The sequence below is a fragment of the Mercenaria mercenaria genome, chromosome 5, assembly GCF_021730395.1.
Source record: "Mercenaria mercenaria strain notata chromosome 5, MADL_Memer_1, whole genome shotgun sequence".
NCBI lineage: Eukaryota > Metazoa > Mollusca > Bivalvia > Venerida > Veneridae > Mercenaria > Mercenaria mercenaria.
The window spans coordinates 69,103,932-69,128,357 of record NC_069365.1 but is presented as its reverse complement, the minus strand read 5'-3'; the positions used below and the strand labels follow the sequence as shown (position 1 = coordinate 69,128,357).

General features: G+C 34.0%; 1 protein-coding gene across 2 annotated transcripts in view; it reads left to right on the top strand.

Annotated features, from left to right (window-relative positions):
- Positions 1-24,019, top strand: part of LOC123557560 (uncharacterized) — a 95,384-nt gene extending 71,365 nt beyond the window's left edge. Inside the window, exons 1-4 of one of the 2 annotated variants that reach the window (XM_053543835.1) lie at positions 11,551-11,670; positions 15,242-15,362; positions 17,079-17,204; positions 22,531-24,019. In XM_053543835.1, the coding sequence (XP_053399810.1) occupies positions 11,647-11,670; positions 15,242-15,362; positions 17,079-17,204; positions 22,531-22,946 (687 nt within the window). In that variant the 5' untranslated portion in view covers positions 11,551-11,646 and the 3' untranslated portion in view covers positions 22,947-24,019. Of the gene's footprint in view, positions 1-11,550; positions 11,671-15,241; positions 15,363-17,078; positions 17,205-22,530 lie in introns of those variants that run through there. The other variant, XM_053543836.1, reaches the window with a different exon arrangement.
- The last annotated feature ends 407 nt before the right edge of the window (positions 24,020-24,426 follow it).

Genomic DNA, 24,426 nt, shown 5'->3' with positions numbered 1-24,426 from the left:
GAATCGAAATAATTTATAGCAAAACGATGCTTTTATCACTATTTATACACTCGGGTGGTTATACGTCGTTCGAAATAATTCACTCGGGCTGCGCCCTCGGGAAATCATTACGCCCGGCGTATAACCGCCTATAATGTATAAATAGTGATAAAGCATCGTTTTGCTATAAAATATTTCTTAAATATAAAATGCATTTTGCGACCATTTCATAAGAGTTATAAAATATAACGAGACAAATAAATTATTTTTAGATGAATTTACAATTGGCCTGATTCTTAGCATTTTACATAGGGCCAAAAAAACAAAACATGTCCGCAGAATGTAAACTACGTTTAAGTTATATCACATTTCAATCAGTTTGGTCAATATGAGTCTGCATTGTAATAACATATCAGTGCTGGACAAAGAAAGACATATGTAATCTTTTGCACATCCAACACTGCCATTACCAAAATATCAGGCTTCCGCCGAACGTTGCGGTGAATTTGCCGCAAACTTTCTTTTATTTTGGCAAAATTTTACCATGCAAATTAGTTTGCGTTAAATTTGCATGGTAAAAGTTTGCGGCGAATTCGCCAAAACCGTTCTGGCGACTTTCTGTCAATGTTCTGGCGAGCTTTTGGCAAACTGTTTATGGAAATTAGTTTGCGACGACTTTGCTGCAAACAATTATGCAAATGTGTTTGCCGCAAATTTGCTGTAAATCTTTGGCGCAAAAGTAACAGGCTCTTTGTTTTTGAAGAACAAAGAAATCAGGGTTCAGCAATATATTTTCAAGAAAAGTAAGAAAAGGCATATTTGTCTCTTAAATTAGCAAAATATATCATCTGCTGATTATGATTTATCTTTTCTAGATAATTACACAGAAAGAAATACAAATGTACGAGATCAGTATGATAAAGTATGTCTTAAGTAAATATGTTTTATGCTTACATGGGTTTGAAACTCTTTAATATAAAGGTTGTGAAAGCTGAAATTCCTCTGTGTGCAAAGGTCTTAATTAATTTGCAAATTCACTAAATTGTTTAGTGCAATCTATTGTATCTAGTGGTCTTCAGGTGGCAAAAGTCTGAAAAAACAAAAGCTAACCGTTAAAAATCATTCACGGTTTTTGCATGCGTAATAATGTGAGAACTTAAACATTTATCCACGGAATTAAACATAGTATTCTTCCGTGATTTATCCATCTTTCTGTGTTTTGTTTACGCATGCGCCGGGTAGACGAGACATGGATTTTAAGCGGGGATATATATGTGGAATAAAGGGCAAATTAAGTGTTATCTGTGGATTTAAAAATGCTTTATTCTACACAGAACTGTTGAAAATAGTATTAACTTCATGCCGCCAAAGAAAAATTCAGAAAAAAGAACTTTGGAAAGAAAACTAAAGCTGAATAACGAAAACAAATTTCCCCATTGTTCCCGGGTAGTGTAGCGGACAGTAAAAACAAAGTTTAAATCTGTTAAACAGGGACAGGTATTACACACATAGATTCGGACAATTCGGACAGTATAACGATTCAGAGTAAGCGATTTCATTGTTTACCAACATCGCCTGAATATTTCACATTTGAACCAGGCAACATGAGTTTTCCGTATATGCAGTCTCCAACGACTCCATTTCCAATGCATGTAGCTTCGCCCCCTAGCACTCAGTCCCCGCCATGGGTATCAAATATCATGGAAGATATAAAAAGTTTCAAACGCTCTGTAGCTAAAATAGAAAATGTTGAAAAGACAGTGAACTGAAGGCGACCAATCGTGGTACAACTACCGAGGGAATGAGGCGACGCGAGAAAGACACTGTACCCAATCATAAAAACCGAAAAGGAAAAAAGAAACAGTGTTAGACTTACTGCTGGTAAGTTGTATGTAAATGGTAAACGATACAAACCTAGCTCGACCGAAACCGCATGAAGGTGTCACGGAGAGCAGCTGGACATTTTGTGCTGGAATGTCAATGGACTAGTCAGAAAATAAGCTGACTCAGACTTTCTTGAGAGTATTAGTAAACACGATGTGTTAATATTTCTAGAAACATGGTTATCTGAAAAATCACATTATAATCTAGAGCTTCAAGGTTATTGCTCGAATAATTTATTTGGTAATAATCTCCAGGTATAAGAAAAGGACGGTATAGTGGAGGAATATCCGTACATTACCGTATAAATCAAATTTAAGAGATAAAGTACATATCATAGAAAAACACCAGTGTGGTATAGTTTGTGTCAAATTTTGTAAAAGTCTTTTTTGTTTTGATACTGATGTATTTTATGCAATACGCATATACGAGTATACAGAGCTAAACCAGTTCGATACTGATATGTTTGAACAAAGAGAAGCTGGCGTTGAAAAGTATAAAACACAAGGCAAAGTATTTTTAAACGGTGACTTTTATTGTAGAATATCGAACTAATCAGATTATATTGTTTACGATAGATTTTTAGAATGCGACACAGTCTTAGAACATAATATTTACATTCCCAAAAGGGTAAACAAAGTGCTTGATACACGTGGTCTGACCATTGTGCTTTGCGTATACGTATAGAACGAAAACGCCCACCTGTTGTACCACGTGACAATAGTACTTGCGAACTATTTTAGCATGGGATGAATCACGCACCGATACGTTCCGTATCAAATTATTGGACAACATAGACATTCTTGACCGATTGACAAGCAATTTGGATAACAGTAGATGATTCGGTTCGGTCATTCACATCGTTTATGCAGGACAACGCATTCAATATATACTAACAAATACTTAAAATAGTACTTTCAATACTTTTACGGCTCATAAGGAATACAATAAAGCTAGAAATAATAATAATGATTATTATTATAATTATTTATTTTAGGACATAGTACACAATACGTACAAGACAAACAAATAAATGAAAAAGTGGCAAATACTAAGAATCACCATTAAAACAAGACATTATAAGAATTAAAAGTTAGTCAGTCTGCGTATAAAACCTAAGTTCATAGCGTACTTTTACTTATGACCAAAAGGGAGATGACTACTAAACGTTAAAAAAGGTTGTACTATGTTCCTATGGATAACCCATTAAGCTAAAAGCTTATTTCCCATAGGGTCCATGGGTAAAATTGACATGCCCAAGGTTTATGTAAAAATGAATAATACTTAAAAAAGTATGAAATCTTTTGTCAAGATTTAGGTTTAAAATTATTTTCGAAATAAAACAACTAGTAACAAGGAAATATTTCTTATTAAAAAACGTAAACATATAAAAACAAAACGTAAATGTAAAACTAGTTTTAAAAAAAAGCGTGTGTTCAAATTGCAAATTTAGCTAAGACAAGCCCGAAATCTTTCTGAAAAAAATAAATATACAATCTAAAAGAAATAATGTTCAATCAGATACTTTAAATATAAACAGCTTGCACTCGCATTTTAATGACTTGTACGGATCACAGCCGGTCGGGAAACAAAACAACACGGATCCGAGAATAAATCAAACACATGATACGGATCTAGATTCGGACTTTACTATGAATGAACTGAAAAATGCAGAGTTTTTGCCCAAAATAATTCAAAAAGCCCCGGAAATGATCATCGTATTGCAGAAGTTTTGAAGCATTCTTTTGATTTAAAACACGGTTGTGATATAATCCTTTGTTAGTTTTGTCCATTATATAGGTTATTGTACCGATACCGTTCTAAACACACTATTATTTTACTATACCTGTCCATTATTAACCTGTAACTGTCCATTCTTAAAATAATGGATACTTTAAGAATGGACAGGTACAGGTTAATAATGGACAGGTATAGTAACAACCTTGTACGTTGAGAGGGTGTGAGTACATCAACCTATGTAATTCGAAAGTTTCAAAATATAAACTGCAACGTTTTACAGAACTTGTAACTGCATTTATAAAACCCTGAAGAGGAACGTATGACCTTAACCCAAATCGCCCCACAAATTATCAGTCAAATGAAAATCAAACAATTTGCCAAAGTAATTACAGAATGTTAGTTTAAATCTTCAACCGTTAGAAAGTAGTAAAGTCCTTTTTGTGTACTCCTAAAGCGCAATAGAAAAGTATCGCAGATATACAACTGGTATGGCATGTCGAAGGGGGGTGGGGGGGGGGTGCATAATTTTGTTAAATTGCAAAAAGGGTTATAGAACCTGTACAATGTATATCAGCTCATTACAATTGACAATTGTGTTAGTTTCAATCCATTCCCATGAGTGGGTACTGAGATACCAGCTAACATACAAAAAGTTTTACAAGCAACTGATTAGTCGAAAAAATGGCATAATTTTGTAAAAAAGTAGAGTTATGAAACCTGAGCCCTGCATGTCAGATCATCACAATGAACAAGTGTGTGACGTTTCAATCCACTTCCATAAGTAGGTACTGAAATATTAGCTTACATATAAAACCTTAATAAAAAGTTATACAAAATAGAGTTATGGAACCTGTGCAGTGTAAGTCAAAGTATCACAGTGAATAAGTGTGTGAAGTTTCAATCCATTCCCACAAGTGGTTACTGAGATACCAGCTTACATACAAAAACTTAACCAAATCGGGACGCCGACGCGGACGCCGACGCATGGATGAAATAAAAAGTGGAAAACCACAGGTCGTACACGAAAATGTTGCAGGCTCGGTTTGATTCAGCCTGTTCATGGACGGTAGTGGAAGTGCAAGCTCCCGTCCACGCCCTTAACCCCGGGTTGAGCAGAACTCAACATTTACACATGTTATAAGTACCAGAATGTAATTTGGAGACATCCGCAGATGTATTCATACGACGGTGCACATGGAACCTTCAATGATGCGCAGAGTGCAGTTCTATGAAAAGCGGCGTATGGTCTCCAAATAAAATAATGGTTGTGCCCTAAACGAGAAAACAATGGGCAGAATTAAACAAACTGAGTAGTCGAGCTAAAACACAATTTTCCTTATTTTTTCAAATATTGAAGACCTATCTTTCTCACGCACTGTTCGTGTTAAATTGGTTTAATTTGTGCCATAATTGACATTTGTTGCAGTCCTACCAAGAAATGTGCAACTTCACCTTTCTACTACTAAGACAAAAAGAAGAAGAAAAAACAACGTAAAGTTCCCTAAAGTTTTACTGCACGTTTCGGTATTACAAGAACATTTGGCCGTAAAGATCTTAATTAAAGCTGAATACAATTGTCTTGCAATTACGGTATTATTTATTGTAATAACGAAATATTTTCTCGTAAAAACGAGATATGAGTCATAACGAGTAAAGATCTCATGTGATACTGATAATTTTCTTCTAATAAAATTGATAGAAGATCCCGTAATTACGAGATAAGAACGATTGTTTTCTAATAATGATATAAAATACATATACATACATTTTAGAATGTTTTCACCAGGACCCGTCATTTATTAAAGTACTTGATTTATATAAAACTGCAAACTCAGCACGAACAAAGCATGGACAACTATTAATACATACATCATAAGGCCAAGTTAAATTTTACTTTTTGTAAAGGTACTTCAAATCATTTATAAATATGACAAAATGAGATATGTTCGAAACTTGAATATCATTAGTGTTTAAAAAACTTTTAACTGCAATAAATATTTATATGCAGTCTCTAATTTAAGCTCTATTTGACTTGGTATTTTCACAAATCAATGAATTGTCTTTGCCTCAAAGAGGGCAATATTAGAGACATTATATAACATCATGACAATCTTGATTTTTTCGTGAGGACCATGTTTTAAGCCAGCAAAAAGCCTCAAACTATCCATTATGTGAAAGAATGGACAATCTCGGCGCGTTGCGCCTCGATTTGTCCATTTCACATAATGGACAGTTTTCGGCTTTTCTCCTTTACATAATACCACCTTTTTTTAATCAGTCTATATTATACAATTATTGACTCTTGAGCCATTGGATATGATGTGATATTCACCGGAAGAGGGTAATATTGACCGAGGCGATTGACTTTTGAGCCATTGGATATGATGTGATATTCACCGGAAGAGTGTTATATTAACTGAGGCGATAGCCGAGGTCAATATTGTTCTCGTCCGGTGAGTATCACATCATATCCAATGGCTCAAGAGTCAATAACTGTTTTATTATATGGGTTCAGGTTTATGAATAAGTAACAAATATTTGTTGCAACATATTTAATGTTTGAAAGTAACAATAACTTTGTAAAAACTTATTAAAGTTTAAATGAAGACACTTAAAATTCCTCGATTCATTGTGCATACAGTTTCTTATCTCTGAAATATATTGTAGTTGATTTAACCTGAGCATTTTGGCCAGTTATCATTGACTAGGGTAACACAGCCTGTACTGTTCATATTGTAACTAGAGCTACATGTCAGTTCAACTTCCATTCTTTTTTTAGAAAATTTTGTTTAATGGGGAAAACCCACTAACCATTAAACATGAAATATATTTTGAAAGATGATGAGCGATTTCGGCCAATGAAATTTAGGTTATTTTTAGAACATATAATAAAATAAAATATTTACTGATGGTATTTGTCCTGAAAGCTGGGAAGAGATTATTATTATTCCGATTTATAAAGGCGGCAGTCCAGCGAAGCCAAAAATTATAGAGGTATAACCATAAATAATATATTATCAAAAACTATTCAAAACTTGTGGTTAATCGCTTAACAGAATGGTCCGAAAAACATGAAAAATGTATTGACAATCAGTAAATCAACAGTTGATTGTATTTATATTCTACAAGCTCTTACTAGTATTTCCAAAACATTGGCTAAACAAAAACTGTATGTTGCTTACCTTGACTGGGAAAAAATGTTTGATCGCGCGGTGAAAGTTCTCTATTTTGCTTTCATTCTTAGATTATATATTGGGGAAGAAATTTAGGTGGGTTTTACGTCTGCCCTAAGGTTATTTTTAAATGGAGTAAGCAAAATTCAAAACTGAAACACAGCATTCGACCTTATTTTTTCAATGTTGAAGTATAATTCCTCTCATAGGGTACAGATTGAGACCGGATGGTGGGCAAGACCAGTTAGTATTCCTCTGGATGAAAGAAAATGTACTGTATGTCAAGTGTCACTTCTATACAGAGTGTCAAATATATACGGATTTATGAAAACAATTTGTACCAAAAATACTGGCACACACCAAATGTGTTCAAATTGGTAGAAATTTTAAATTCAGAAATACGAATCATAAGAAAATTCATACATAATGCTTTTGAAATTAGAAAAACAATTTTGTAGGGCATATCTTTTTCAATGTGAGCAAGTGCACATTATGCATTCATCTTAATATAAAGCGAAGTTTTAGAAATGACTTTTTGTTTTAAGCATCAAATTCTTACGCTAATGGTTATCAAAAAGTCTGAATAAAAAATCTGAATTTTGTACTATTTTGATGGGATGAAACACATTCAGCTAACCTTTCTCTTGTTTTTTATCCTTTCGGTAAAGGTAAACTGTTTTATCTCGTTAAGCCACGTATAATCTTTGTAGTAATATGTATCTGTGTTTAATAATGATTATATGTTTTATAAGAGTTTAGCTGTCTTCGTAATCTTTGGAATTATATGTTAATATGTGCTTCATGATAGATGTAATAATATGTGTGAGTGTATGTAAATATGTTTTTTTACTTCTAAATTTTTCACACTTTACACTGTCAATCAGAGTTACTGTATTTTGATAATGTCAGAGATATATGAGTTTTCCCCTTAATTCAATTGATAAAGAACTTGAGGTAAGGTTACACTTTAGGAGTGGTAACTGCAATGCATGTCAAATTCTTAGAAAATGTTAAGGTAGTTCTGCACGTTCGGATCGATTTTTTTCTACAATGTAAAATATGATTAAACTCTAATTTTCCAAAACTTCAGAAATACTTAGAAAATTCAGCAAAAAAAAAAGATAGGGGTGTGCTTGATGTTTTGCTAGATAGATTTGAAAGACTTGGACCTCAAGCAATTTTTCATAACGAGAGTCTAAGGAAATATCATAACTTCAACAACATTTTCGTGAATGGAATTTTTTCTACAATGTAGATTGTAGATGTACAATGCTGGTTATAAACTATAAAGACAGGTTGTGTAAGCAGACCGCCATGACAAAATTGGAATGTTGGTGAGAAAGGGCGTAAACCCAATGGATATCAAATGCAAAAGTGCAGTAACTTATTTTTTTCATGTCCGTACATTTTTTCATCTGAGGTTTAACTTCAAGTCGTTTTGACTGTGCATATTTCGACCAGCTGAAAAGTCAGAATTGGCCTGGAATAATTATTGTTTTGGGGTTTTACGCCCGTTTTCTGCAACATTTTTACAAGTACTAAACTCTTTTTTCACTGTCTCACTATAAAACATTAGTCACGTCAGGGACAGAGTGATTGCACCGGACACCAAACCTATGATCGCTCGATTGACGGGCGAACGCTCCAACCATTGTGCCATTCGGTCCGACATGAGGGGTGGTTGTATTTTTTGACTCGATGAATAAGACAAGAGAGTATTTCTAAAGGTCAGTTGTATTCGAAGTTTCAAAACTGGAATTATTTTAAAATCTGAATTGCACATATTTGTTTACCATGGTTTAAAATGCCTCCCCCCGCCCCCCACCGTTTATTCATATTAATTTTTTACCGTTTGTTTTATTTATTTTTTATAGTGTCGTTTATAGACAGACTCTAAGCGATCATGTTTCGGGGGACGTAAATGTTCGGAAACGGCACCGATCTTTCATATTTTATATACTTCAGTTCATTCATTTGTTTCAAGCTAAAGTTGAAAATGACAGCGATTTAGCGGCTATATCCAGCCATAATATTCATGTTATTTAAATTTGAAAAGAGAATACACATACTAATAAAAACGGTGGAAATAAATATTATTTGTTTTTGCTTCAAGATGTTCATTCTAGCTTTGATGGAAAAGAATATATCAGAAAATATATTTAAAGTAGGCAGTAGTTATATCCTCTCCATGTATGAACTAAAAGTAGATATTTTATTGTTTAAGCTAGGATCACACTGGCCCGGATGGGCTTGCGGATGAGTTCCTGATTCAAACCCCCGGATTAAGGTAGTTCTGCACGTTTGGATCGAAATTTTTTTTACAATGTAGGATTTGATTAAACTCTGATTTTTCAAAACTTCAGAATATACCTACAAATTTCAGCAAATAAAAACGATAGGGTCGTGTGCTTGATTTTTTGCTTGACTAATTTGAAAAATTTGGACCTCATGCAATTTTTCATAATGGGAGCCTACGGGAAAACCATAACTTTTATAACATTTTCGCGAATAGAAATTTTTCTACAATGTAGATTTTGATGAAACTCCTCACAGTTATAAATAAAAACCTGACCTATAATTTTATGAAACAAAATGTATAGGTCCGTGTGCTTATTTTTTTTAGATACAGACCATGATTAAAGTGAACCGCACATTTCACGCTAATCATTTTGGATTATTTAATTTGTCATGTTTTGATATCATATTTTGACTTCAGAAATATAGTAACAGTGTCATTGTAATAAATTTACTCACAGGTTGCGATTAATTCATAAAATGATTTTCATTTTCGTACGCCGAATCCAGGCTTTATTCTATATTTTTTCCGGATAAATAACGTTACGCCATCACTTCCGGTTTATCAAACGTGCAGAACTACCTTATTAAAAATGGGTTTTGTGAATTTGTTACGTTAAAACTCTCAAATAAAATTGTAACAGAACCTTTATTAACCTTATTAGAACTGGAATAAAACCGTAATAGCTCGTATTTTTACCACAGTTATTGTCTTCCGGACTGTTACGATCTTTTAAGATCTTTTGCGATCTTTTCAGGACTATTACGGATTTATTACGGATTACTTACGGATATATTATCCGTGGCAAAATTTTGAACATGTTCAAAACTTCGCACCCTTGCCCCCAGATGCCCCGATTTCTGAACGGATATATATGAGTAAGGAGCTCTACGGATGCGTTACGGTTGCTCTCCGGAACTCATTCGTAAGTCATCCAGTATAAAAATACGAGCTATTACGGTTTTATTCCAGTTCTAATAAGGTTAATTAATCCGGGGATTTGAATCAGGAACTCATCCGCAAGCCCATCCGGGCCAGTGTGATCCTAGCTTAAACAATAAAATATCTACTTTTAGTTCATACATGGAGCGGATAAAACAGTCAAAACGACTTGAAGTTAAACCTCAGATGAAAAAATAAGTTATTGCACTTTTGCATTTGATATCCATTGGGTTGGGTTTACGCCCTTTCTCACAAACATTCCAATTCTGTCATGGTGGTCTGCTTACGCAGCCTGTCTTTATAGTTTATAACCAGCATTGTACATCTACAATCTATATTGTAGAGAAAATTCCATTAACGAAAATGTTATTGAAGTTATGATATTTCCTTAGGCTCTCGTTATGAAAAATTGCGTGAGGTCCAAGTTTTCAAATCTATCTAGCAAAACATCAAGCACACGACCCTTATCTTTTTTATTTGCTGAATTTTCTAAGTATTTCTGAAGTTTTGGAAAATTAGAGTTTAATCATATTCTACATCGTAGAAAAAAATCGATCCGAACGTGCAGAACTACCTTAACATTTTCTAAGAAATTCACATGCATTGCAGTTACCACTCCTAAAGTGTAACCTTACCTCATGTTCTGTTCAAGCACTTGCTTACATTGAAAAAGATATGCCCTACAAAATTGTTTTTCTATTTTCAAAAGCATTATGTATTAATTTTCTTATGATTCGTATTTCTGAATTTAAAAGTTCTACCAATTTGAACACATTTGGTGTGTGCCAGTTTTTGGTACAAATTTTTTTCATAAACCGTATATATTTGACACTCTATATAGAAGTGACACTTTACATACAGTACATTTTCTTTCATCCAGAGGAATACTAACTGGTCTTGCCCACCATCTGGTCTCAATCTGTAACCTATGAGAAGAACTCGTAACCACGTGAATAGACTAGCAAAAATTTATTAGTACATTTATTGAAACAACTAAGATAAGATTGAAATTAAACGACGAAATGCGTAAGTATAATAAAATACTACTTGAATGATTTAGTTTTGAATTCCACATTTGGACAAGCATGTCACTTAGTTACATGTCATATTATAAGCTTAGTTAATGTCATTTAGCTAAATATAAGAACAGGTCAACATGACACACACCTTAAAATGCCCGAGCATCAACAAAACCTGAATTGCACCAATTACGTACATTGTGTTGTTCAAAACAAACAATGGGACTGTGAGTTATGTTTCACAAGAGAATAGGCGAAAACTTGTGGGGAACAGCGAGGAACGTTTTTGGTTATGTCCGGAAATGGTTAACTTTACTGAAGAAAATAAAATTAACGTTTGTCACCTTATACGTCTAACTTTGGGTGAAACAGGGAAATAACACATCTATCTTTTTTTTTCTTTGCAAGTACTGTGACCATATTTAATGCAGACAGCATAAAAACATTTTAGTCGATTACTTCCTAATTTGCTTTTGGACGTAAATACTGGTAAAGTAAACACCTACAGGCGCAAGAAAATAAAAACCCAAATGCCATAAATAGATGAATGTATATTTAAATGGTATATAAAGAAAGTGAAAATCAAAATATTTCACAGCAAACATAGTCTGACAAGATGGTCATTGCTGCGACATCAAAGGTATGTTGAGTTAATTATACGCACTTTACTGCGCATTGGTCAAGGAATGTGTTCGTAAAATGTTTGTAAAAGTAATAAAATATGTGAATGTAACATTTTTATCAATTTCTCCATTGTTAGAATAGTTCTTTTTTTGTGTCATAACTGCAATCCATAATGGGGGATGAAAATCACCGAGACGGTAACTTCCGCATATAGTTATTCGTCTTTGTTGTCTGCATATATGAAATTCGATGACTTCCGGTCCCGTATTAGGCTGAACACCACTAAATCCGGTTGTTCTTTATTCTATTTTAAATCCACTTATTTCATAATGGCTTTTCGACATTTTTTAGCATATCAGATTTTCAGAGACTTATGTTCCCATAAAGAACTATATCGCTACTTGAGAAAAACAAAAAGAAAAGAGTGTGTTAACTTTTATATAAGAAAACTACAGTTCGTTAAATACAACCCGCTGATTTTACTACTTTTCGCTTCTTTCTATTTTTCTTTACGAGACATTAAATTCTTATGCCGCCATTTTTACTTAGTATGCGATAGAAACATGCCGATTTCGATAGAATGCAAAGTGATACATACCAAAACGCGGTAGAGTAAAGGTAAACACGTTGCTGTTGAGAAAAGGCACTAGGAAAGGAAAAAAGATTAGCACTATTTATATTTGGACTACTTTTGGCTTACATGTTCTGGTTGTGATCAGCCTATAAGAATTTTGTTTTTTTTGTTTGATTTTTCCACGAATTTGCATTCATTCTCAAGGTACACCTATTTCACAATGATCTGCTTAGTTTCGTTGCAAAATATTGAGAAAATCTAGAGAAATGACAATTTATTACAGGTCACCCCCATTAAAAAAATACGCGAAATTTAGCCCTGTGCAAGCAATATTTCAACTTTTTTTTACCTTATTCATGAAATTTTGATTCAAGATCCATTTAATCGTTAAGATGTTTGTCATTTTCAATCAGAAAGATGCTAATTTCAATAACATTTAGACAATTGCAGTGCTAAAATGCGAGAAAAGACAGTTACTAGGTCCTAAAATCGACCAAAATAGAGCCACCTGGTCGAAAATTGGGTCTAAATTCCAAAAACACAAGAAATTTAAGAGTTTTCAGCCATTTGTCACCATTTTACATCATAAAGAATAGATTAATGATATTTTCATTGATTTTGGGGGAGTTTGGCAAAATGCCATGTGTTGCCCCTTATAAGAAACAAATTGTTTGATTTTTCCACGAATTTGCATTCATTCTCAAGGTACACCTATTTCACAATGATCTGTTTAGTTTCATTACAAAATATTGAGAAAATCTGGACAAATGACAATTTATTACAGGTCACCCCCATTTAAAAAAGAAAAAATACGCGACATTTTGCCCTGTGCAAGCAATATTTCAACACCTTATTCATGAAATTTTGATTCAAGATCCACTTAATCGTTAAGATGTTTGTCATTTTCAATCAGAAAGATGCTAATTTCAATAACATTTAGACAATTGCAGTGCTACAATCGACCAAAATAGAGCCACCTGGTCGAAAAGTGGGTCTCAATTCCAAAAACTATCTAAAAATATCTAGAAAATAGTAATTATTGCTGAAATGTTTCCAGAAAAAAGTGCACACATTTCCTTGAAAATTTGCAAATGATCGAGATAGCTACCTAGCTATATCGTGGCAGAAATATGCCACCTTGAATAGGTTCTCACGAATTTTCACTTTCTTTTGAGTAGTGAATAGTTTCTTTGTAATAGGAAAGTTCTGCCACGAGATAGCTAGGTAGCTATCACGATAATTTGTAAACTTTCCAGAAAATATGTGCATTTTTTTCTGAAAACATTTCAGCAATAGATAATATTTTCTAGATATTTTTATTCATTTCCTGAAAATGATTTAGCGCAAAATTTCGCGTTAATGCTTGGAACTGCCACGAGATGCTCGGTAACTATCACGATAATATTTTAAACTTTCCAGCAAAGTTGTGCATTTTTCTGAAAACATTATCGCAATAATCTTTTTTTTCTCGATATGCTTTTTATTTCCAGAAAATTTTAGGCTATTGCATAAACTTCTCAGAAAAGTTCGAAGTATCGCGATAATTTCTAAAAGTATTGAGAAAAGTAATATAGCTAATAAATGGCAGTTGTGGGCATTTACACAAAAAGTATCGAGAAAATAATGTAAATTATCGCAATAATATTTCTAGGAAACCTCCCACTATTGAGATAATCTTTTCAGAAAACTTCGCTTTATCAAGCTATTTTTTTCTAAAGTGTAACTGTTTGTGTTATATGTTTACCATATCCAGGACTGCCAACCAACATGACTTTTTGATATCATACACACAGGGAAAATCGCTCGATTGATGTTACATTTTTGTTTTTAATTCCCTTGTTACATGAATAAAAACGAGCGCTTTTCTCGGCACAAAACGTCTAAATAATTTGCGCCAATCTATCTCGTGATAACAAGGTAAAATTTCCAAAGGGATTTTCTTTCAGTTTCTGTCATTCAATATTTAAAATGGAAGATCTTTTAAAACCAAAACTCTTTTGGAAAATATTTTCTTTCAATTTGCCTCATAGCCACTAAATAAAATTATAAAAAAAAATCAACATATCTAGTCGTTATGGGACAAAATGGCAGATAATTTTTGAAAAAAAGATCCTTTCAGTTTATCTCGTGGTCATGAAATTTGCCTTCTAAGACAAATGAAGTACATGGATTTTATTTGAAATGTCATTAAAACCATTGAAAAGTCATATAAAGTGTCGTGTCGAATTTGTTCTTTACCCTCAGAAAAAAATAGTTTCGCTATAATTAATGGGATTTTTGTTTTGTTTGCGTGCGTCCGTGCATGTTTATGTGTTTCAACTTTTGGTGTTTGATTTTGATTTTTCGGAACGACGCCATCTTGTTCGTGTTTTTATGAATGACGACATATTTCACGTGTAATCTCGCGGAAAGATCCTTCTTTGTTATGTTTTTTTTTTATAATAAAGGCATATTTCTTCACGTACAAATACTGTAAATGTAAATATGAGAATATATTTTTATTCTCCGCATTCCTGACGATATCCGGCTAATATTGAAGATTTGTTGTTCCTGTTGTGTTTAAAAACATACATAGAAGATATAACATGAGATAGTGTCTTTTCATATTAAATTTATTAAAAGAGTTGAATGAATTAATAAAATGCAAGGCACTGCCGAGCAGTTTCTCAATTTTATTCAACAATTTTAATACATTCAGTGAAGTAATATTCTTTTTATCGCATGTTAGCTTTTCCTGCTGAAACATCAAAAATTCTACTTGTTTTAACTTTATAAACAAGTCAATTTGACCAACGCCTCACATATTATAAACGACGAGGCCCATCGTGTATAAGTATTGTTAAAACACGGTTTTGCCATAAATTATTTCTTAATCAATGGTTATGTATTGGGTGATGACATTCTCAAACATTCCTAATTTACACACACAATATAATACTAATCATTACAAAAGTATTGGTATAATTCTTGCGATTACAAAGTGTATCTGACTCGTGCTATTTTTTATTTGTAGCACGTGTGTCATCTGCTGGTTGTAGTCCTTCTCGTTCTGACAACATGCTCGGCTCACAAGTATGGTTATAATTCACAGAAAGGACGAGTGTCAAGCCGCCGGGGAAATCTGGCAGGAATTTGTAAGTCTTTTTTATTATCAAATAGATAGAACTAAAACGGATACTACTTACGGTGATTTCTGTATGATTTTAAGATTCCAGTAACAATACCATTTATCATTCTGTGGTTATCGGTAACTATCAACATGTGTAAGCCCAGCGTATAGCATTAACCGTGGCACACATACATGTATGGACGACACTACTAAATGCATATATTCAATACAATGTTGGTTTTCATTTACTCTTTACAACAAAGAAATCGTTAACGTTGCTGAAGTATATCGTTTAATAATTAGATAATTATACTAGTAAATATTACATGCATTATTTTTTCTAAAGATATTTCCTCATCAATGGTTGGCCGTCTTTTGGGCAAGTGTATAATCTTCTTCAAAGCCTAGTTGCTAACCGTTTGTAAACGCACAACAAGCAAGCAACGCCGTACAAAGCGGTAGTTTTCTCTCCGAATAAATCTCATACATTTTTTGGCACCAGAGTCTTCCATATAAAACGCATTTAAAAATAACTTAAGATTCGACCAGAAAAGGCTAAATGCAAACTAACAAGAAGACAAGAGCTGTCCGTAAGTCAGTAAATGCTCGACTATTCGAATTGTTGTCCCTGAAGCAGAAGTATTACCCTAAATGTTAAAATATCTATAGAGTTTCAATCCAGTGTCTGCATTAGTTTTGGAGATATAACTTGGATGCAAAACACTAACCGGGATTTTTAATCCAAAAGGGGGCTTTATTTGGCAAATATCTTGTAAGAGTTATGGGACTTGATGCTATCACCTGGTTTTATAAGACCGAAGACACAAATGAAGTTTCACATCAGTATCTGCATTAGGTTCTACGTCCAAAAGGGGGGCATAATTTGGCTAAAATGCATGTCAGAGTTGTGGGACTTGATGCTATTACCTAGTTTTATATCATCAATGACTAATGTGAAGTTTCAATTTAATATCTGCCTTAATTTTGGAGATCGTAATTTGCATGCAAAACTCGGATTTTAGTCCAAATTTAAAGGGAGCATAATTTCGCCAAAATACATGTCAGAGTTATGGGACTTGACACAGTGAGGTTGGTAATTGACCTAGAAAAGAAAAGTATGTTTCAAAGCTACATACCTTGAAATGATAGCTATACTTACTTGCATGCAAAACTTTAACCTAGGTGTGACGCCGACGCCGACGCCAGGGTGAATACAATAGCTTGGACTATTCTTCGAATAGTCGAGCTAAAAACTACTTAATTACCTACAGATTTTTTATTTAGTTGTTTTGCTTTTGCAAGTTATCTAAGTCCGCCATGATTTTCGATGACAAAACGGATGATGTAAAGAAGTTTTCATTGACGAAAACTACTTCCGGATTTTATACATAGCGATGAAATCCGATTCCTATCCGAACATTATAATGCAGCAATGGCAGGTGAAGATAATTACTGAAAGCAGGAAAAAAAATAAGTAGCTATTTAACTGAGAACTGGAAGCTATTTACCTTCGAGTTTGCAGTTTCAGTTTGAGTGTAAAACTTGATTTATCCTGGGTAGTGTTATCCAGCATTGTACGGACGAATAGTACAGACTTTTGTCAAAATATCAAATATTTTAAAGTAGTACAATAGCTATTGATATATTATGCAGTTTGCATGAACTTTAAATTGTAGCATGAACTTTGTTTCTGTTTGCATTATTCTATCATTAACGTCATCGTGTTGCTTTTTTAATGTAGCCCAATGCTATAGCTTTGGACAACTTGCATGCCATGCTTCTGGATTCATTGTTCGGTGTTACACCTCCTCTCAAAGATGTGACGGAACTCTCAACTGTCCAATGGGAGAGGACGAATTCAATTGTGGTGAGTATCTTCAAACAACTGTTCTAAAAAATCAATAAACGAGTTCTGTTTATCGAAAAGTTTTCAAAGAATGAAAAGTAAAATATAGCTTTGTTTTATAAGACAGATAATGAGAAATATGTAAAAAAAAAAACATAGCAATTATACAATAATATTATGTTGTTTATTATTGCTATCATAACATTATTAATTGTTATTTCAATGCTATTAATTGTGTGAGGGTTGTCGTTTTGGCCAGAAATCGTAGGGTACGTGAACTGCGCATTTGACTGGTTAGCTAGCAGCCAGTCAAGATAAAACTTTTACCCTTCTGATTGGCAAGTCCTTTCTTCTGCTACAATATTGAAATAAAAACGAAGAGGAAAATTATATGAACATTTTCATCTCTTCTCATCTCCCGCACAAAGGTAGAAGATGGCAATTTGATGTTATTGACCATAAAAAATCGAGTCTTTCACGATTCAAACAAATAATGTAATCTACGAGGGCTGTTCAAAAATAACATAGACTTTTGCTGTCAAAAGCCGTATACTAGTATTGTGTAAAGAGCAATGTGAAATATATCATTGTAATTCAAAATATTTCTGTAATTTATGGAACATTTTTGCTGACAGGGGAAGCAAGTAGAACGTTTTAAAAACCATAGCTTCACATAACCGGCGCAGTCGCTTTTTCATGAATTGAATTTAATTGCCAATGTTCGCATTGATAGTACACTTACTTGCAGCAACACGCTAGGGCGACATCCACCGAGAGTATGATGTCATTCGGACGTGGAAAGCCGCAGTAAACGATCTTTGTTACCTGTTTATAGAACATGTAATATCGTCATCGACTCGAATCTAGATAAAGATAATCAGGTAGTTGTACGACTTAAATTTATACTTATAAAGTACTGAAGAAGACGCTTAAACAGTGTTCGGTTATTTGTGTCTTGGTCTTTAAGTGGTATAATCGATTCGCAAATGGTCCAGAATTACTTAAAGACAGCTAGGGTGAATGGAGAAAAAAGTCATGATTTGACGTTAACGTCAGTGTATGACGCCTTGGATAAATACCAATTTACTCACGATGCGCATCCTGTCTGAGATGCTTGGCATAAGTGGTCATACTTTTTCATTATTCTAACCAAACAGCTTATTATAATTTACGTATTGTTCTTCGAAATTAATTAGACAATCTACAAATATAAATTGTGAACTTAATGAAAGCGTCTTGATGAAGGTACGACGTCGTTAACGTGGTTGAATTATGATCACCATGCTCCGGGTTCGTATATATGACTATTTTTGAGGAGGCGTAACTCCTAACTGTATGATTATACTTATGTCAAATTTGCAGCGGAGTTAGTAGAGACATTGAAAATCATGATGGTATACTTCTTGTTTGCTTCATTAGAGTATATAAAAGTTAGAGACAAAGTCTACGTAATTTTTTAACAGTCTCCGCAGTAATGGTAAGACATACTGACTCGTCCTGCGCTATAAAGCCTACACCGATCCAGCCTTCTTTTATTAAAAGACCACACAGTTCAAATTGTATATGCGGTTTTTATCTAAGATTGTTACATTTCGTATCCACTTGTTGGAAACAGGTGGTAAATAGAGTTTTGAAAAGTACGTTCAGATACTTTTGTCGCACGGTAATAAATAAACAAGAGGTTAAAACAAGACCGTCTTCTTGTAAATAACCAGTACTGTGGTTAAAAAGGACCGTCTTCTTGAAGAATACCGGGTTTCCTTTCCAAAATAGAATATTACCATTTCCTGAGTATTGCCAATTCTGCTACTATGTTTATGTAATAATAAGACAATTTCATGGAAGACCCATAAAATGCATAGTGTTAATTCTTGCACACAAGTGGCCTTGGACATTTTTAATCAGCAAGCGAACCCCTAGCCTAAAAGTCATGGATCAAACGCTAATAGTTTTTTTTTTCCAATTTCCGACCCTAACTTTATCATCATCAAAGAATTTTTATATGTCTGGACACAAATGTTCCCCATAATGAGACGATGCGTTAAGCTAGATCCCTAACTCAAAGGTCAATGTCACACTTGGAGGTTAAGGTTCAATAGTTTTTTCATGTGCAGCCCGTAACTCAGCCATCCATCAAGGAATTTTAATATTTTTTGGCACAGTAGCTTCCCATAATGAGACAATTTATCATGCTTAACCCCCAGAGCCCCAGGCTCAGCTCCAAGATCAAGGTTACACTTGGAGGTCAAAGGTCTAGCATTTTTCCCTGTCCGCCGTATCCGGTCCATAACTTCCCTGTCCGCAGTATCCGGTCCATAACGTAAAGGTTATAAAAAATGACCAAATATTTACCAAGATTTTACATATCAGTTACCAGTTTAATTTAAATGAAGTAGTGTGTACTTTTTCATACGATTGAGAATTAAGATGTGCACGAGCTGAACCACAAGGGCATCAAATATCCAAGCAACTGAAGGATGAACTATGGTTATATTATATGATTACCGACATGAGAGTCTTGTCCATGTTTTAAGTAAACATGTTGATGAAATTTATGCTGGACTTTATTATCCGAGTAGCAATCATTCTCACATACCTCAGGTCTACCATGGTTCCCTTGGTCGACCTCTGGTTATGGCACGCCAGTTGTCCAATAATTACGTGAACCCAGGTTTACAGTCGAAAACCTACGATTAATGGTCGATAAACAAGGTTTTTCGAATACTAACCTATATGTTTGAGCGAAAACATAGGATAAAGCCGTTAACCATAGTTCACGCTCGTAAACGTAGGTTCAAGATTGTAAACCCAAGTTCAAGGTGGTAAACATAGGTTCACGCTCTTAAACTATGGTTTGGTGAACCGGGGTTCATGGGCGTAAACATAGGATAACGGCCGTAAACATAGGATAACGACCGAAATTCGTAGTTCAATCGAGAAACCTAGTTTATCAAACATAAACCATGGTTTACGGTCAATATATAAGGATTTTAAAATCTAGTATGAATTATGGGCGTGAACCTACGTTTACGAATGCGAACCCATGTTTACGACCGTGCGTTTTGACCATGAACCGTAGTTTACGGACGTGAACCCAGGCTCACGGTCGAGCGAAAACATAGGATAAAGCCGTAAACCATAGTTCACGCTCGTAAACGTAGGGTCAAGCTTGTAAACCCAAGTTCAAGGTGGTAAACATAGGTTCATGCTCTTAAACTATGGTTTATGAACGTGAACCATAGTTTACAGACGTGAAATGTATGGCAATTGTGCAATAATTACATTAATCCAGGTTCACGGTCGAAAAACTAGGATTTACGATCGATAAACAAGGGTTTTCGAACGTTAAAGCATGTTAACCTATTATTTCGAACGAAAACATAGGATTACGTCGTAAACCATATTTCACGCTCGTGAACCCCGGTTCACGCTCATAAACATAAGATAACGACCGAAATTCATAGTTCAATCGAGAAACCTAGTTTTTCGAAAGTAAACCATAGTTTTAAATTGACAAATCAATTTCGGGCGTGAGCATGGGTTCACGATCTTTTACCTAAGTTTACGGTCGAAAACCTAGGTTTACGAATGTGAACCTATGTTTACGACCTGAACCTAGGTTTATGACCATGAACCATAGTACTTGAACCTATGTTTACGGACGTGAACCTATGTTTACGACCGTGAACCATAGTTTAAAGACGTGAACCTATTCTTATGTACATGAACATATGTTTACGATCTTGAACTTGGGTTAACGAGGTGAACTAGGTTTCTCGAACAAAACTATGACCAATGGTCGTAAACATAGGTTCACGCTCATAAACTGTGGTTCATGCTCGTAAACTTAGAATAACGACCGAAATTCATAAGTCAATCTTAGATTCGTTTCTTACACTAACATTAATATTCTTAAACCTTGAAAATGTCGTTTCAATGCTGTTAAGTAACATTGATATTAACATGTTGCACAGAAGAATGTGAGTGTAAGAAACGAATTGAAGACAACAAGGCATCAAGTATGCGAATGTGACACAACAAATTTTCACTACTTACGCCGTTATCTTTATTTATCAAGTATATACTTACATTGTAAATTGTAATTAATTACATTCAATTACAATACCAAATGTGGTGCTTCTTATTTTAACACTGTAGCAAAGTTCTTTACTATGTAATACATATACATGATACTTCACCTGTAAACTGTAAACTGATTTCAATTATTTCAAAATTGAATTTAAGCTCAAAGTAAAATCTATGTTTTTGGGAGAACATCACTCAGTCTTTAATATTATTGCAAAAGGAGCTAAAAGTCAGCCCTAATTAATAGTTAATACATTGTCAAGCAGAATTTGGTTAGAGAAGATGCATGTAAAGTCAGGTATTTCTCTGCGGTCTGAATTTCTCTGAAGTTTATAGGATCATGGTTCTGCAATATGTTTCAAATTTAACTTGTATAATTCAATATTTAATCATTTACATTTTAAACATATATTTAAAGTTTTTATCCTTGACAGTACATGTTTTCCAAAGGACCACACTGAAAATAAGTTGTAAAACATTCATGAGTCATCCTAGAATAACTATGTCACTAAAACTGTAGAATACCCATGATGTCTACAGTAATAATTATATTTTTATCTTGTCAGAATTGTGGTGTCAAATGTTATGTTGCTTGTATCATTTAATACAACGAATTTTATCATAGATAACAAATGATCAAACATATACATTATACTATTTTTCAATAAACTGGATTAGCATGTTCCATGTAATTGGAAAGTAATTGAAGTGTAATTGCCGGTTAAACCCTAAAACTCCTCTGCAATTAATTAAATTACAATTACAAGTAATTGATAAATGACCAAATTACAAATTGCATTCAATTACTTAGGAAATGTAATTTAATTGCGATTAATTACAATTACATTTTTAATTACCCCAGGTCTGATCAAATAACAACTATACTTGCGGCTATATGCAATACATCCGCTCTATCCTTCCATTAAAATACTCAAAATCAGATAAAAACAATTTCGGTAGCCAGTATCAACTCATATTTGTAGATTTAAAAAACTTTAAATACTTAAGTACTCGTATCGTTAGTGTGAAGTGTCTAATTGTTTAGTGGTCGAAACAAAATGTCATTGTAATGAGAGTTTCAATGGGAAAAAGTCTGAATTGATGATAAATCGAAATCTTGATGAAGATTGAAATATTCAAACTCAGTCCGGCAAAAAACAACCAATTTCAAGACTTGGATATCACAAGATTGCATAGTCGGCGGAAAACAGATTTTAACGGGGTTAATTTTATTCTAACATACATGTCGCATTTATTTCAGTGTCCGACATAACAGTAACAAGAACGTCCTTCTCCACAACGACATCGACAACGACCACAACTTACACTACGACCTCGTCAACGACTATTTCTGCAACAACAACCACAACTGTCACCAGCTCGACGACAACCATCTCGACATCCTCTCGGAAGCTTACGGCCGTCATACCATGGAAAGCGACAAGCTCATCAACTACGGTGATTGTCTCCTCTACAATAAATTATAGTACACTAGTGCAGGTGCCTATAGGATTGGACTATGCGGCTAACGACATCGTATGTCGAGGTCTTGCCGACGTGGCTGCAGGACCTGTTGCTGGCAATAATGTTTTCCTTCTAACTATTTCCACACCGACGATAAATATTCCAGCAACCGCACACGTGATGTGCATGCCGTCTACTACATCATTTGTTTAGTCAAAAGAAGCATTTTTAGAACATCTTTGAGAACTTCTACAAGTAATTACGTCGCACTTACGTAATGAAGGGGTTAAGTTTACTAACACATTCATTCACTTCTGTCATTATAGACAACCGTATATGGCAGTGTACCTATAAGAGAAGATCACCTGAAAATAAAAGGAAAATGTGACTCCCCAATGATATATTTGACTGTATGATTGCTTTTATGCCTCACATTGCATATCTGATGTTTGCTTAAAAAATATGAATGCACGCCTTGATAAAACGAAACATGATGCATATTCTTAATAACAGATTAACGAAGAAATTAAGCCAAGGCGGATACCAGTAAGATTTTTGTATTCAGACGACAAAGTATTTACTGTTTGATCTTTATACAAGCCAAAAAAAGAAAAAAGATCAAAAACAGTGAATCGAAATTTTATATAATTGCATCACATGATGCTTTATAATGCTGCTAGACACGTATAATTGTATTGACGTTTACACCATAATTCACGCTCGAATCAATGTATAAATTTCTGTAACAGACACTCTGCAAATGCTAAAGCGTATTAATTTCATAAATAATGTAATAAGCCCTTATTTTTTCATACTTTTCAAAATGTTTTAAGAGAAAACAAACAGGAACCGCTCAGGTAAATTCGCTTTTATTGTGTAATTTGAGTCTAAAGTGGGCAATGTGTATTTGATTTCGATATTTAACAATCGCGTGAAAATATTTTTAAGCTTATATCTGTTAAATATGTGGGTTCTTTTCTGCACAACAAATGTTTTTAGGGTTTTGTGTATTTATTAGGCCTTAGCCTTCGAATACGAAGTTCCTTGAATATTTTTTGAAATTATTAATAAGAATGGTACAAATAGCGGTCTTCAGTATGTAACAGCTATTAAATATGTTGGTACAAAATGGCCACAAACAAATGCAGTAAGAATACTTCATAAAATTTTATTACTCTATTTTCAACATGCATAAAGGTATGTTTCTATGACAGGCTTGTTATTTGAAGCCTTGATGTATAACATAAACCTTTATCCCTGGTGAATAAAAGTATAAAACATCTTAAGTATGTTTCTTTAAGTGCTGTTTTAGTTACTATACAAGACCTCCGTCGAAGCAAAGTTTTGGCCATGTCCAAGGATAACCGATATTTCTCCGCACGAAATTCATGAAAATCTTCCTGAAAATACATCTGACGTTCAAATAGATATATACTGCAATGCCTTCATATTAATGGTATTTTCATAACATAACCTATCCGCTAGCTAACGCTTTTATATTATCATTGCTTACATATTATCTAGCTGAATATATACCTCTCTCTGTCTCCCGTTCCTATGTTTATTCTTATTTACATATATTAGTTTTCTTCATTAAGAGGGAAGTAACTCCAGCAGGTTATTTCAACATTGACATTCTTATTGCCCCTGACTCCAAACATAGGTGTGGTTCAGCAATCAGATAAAATTGTGC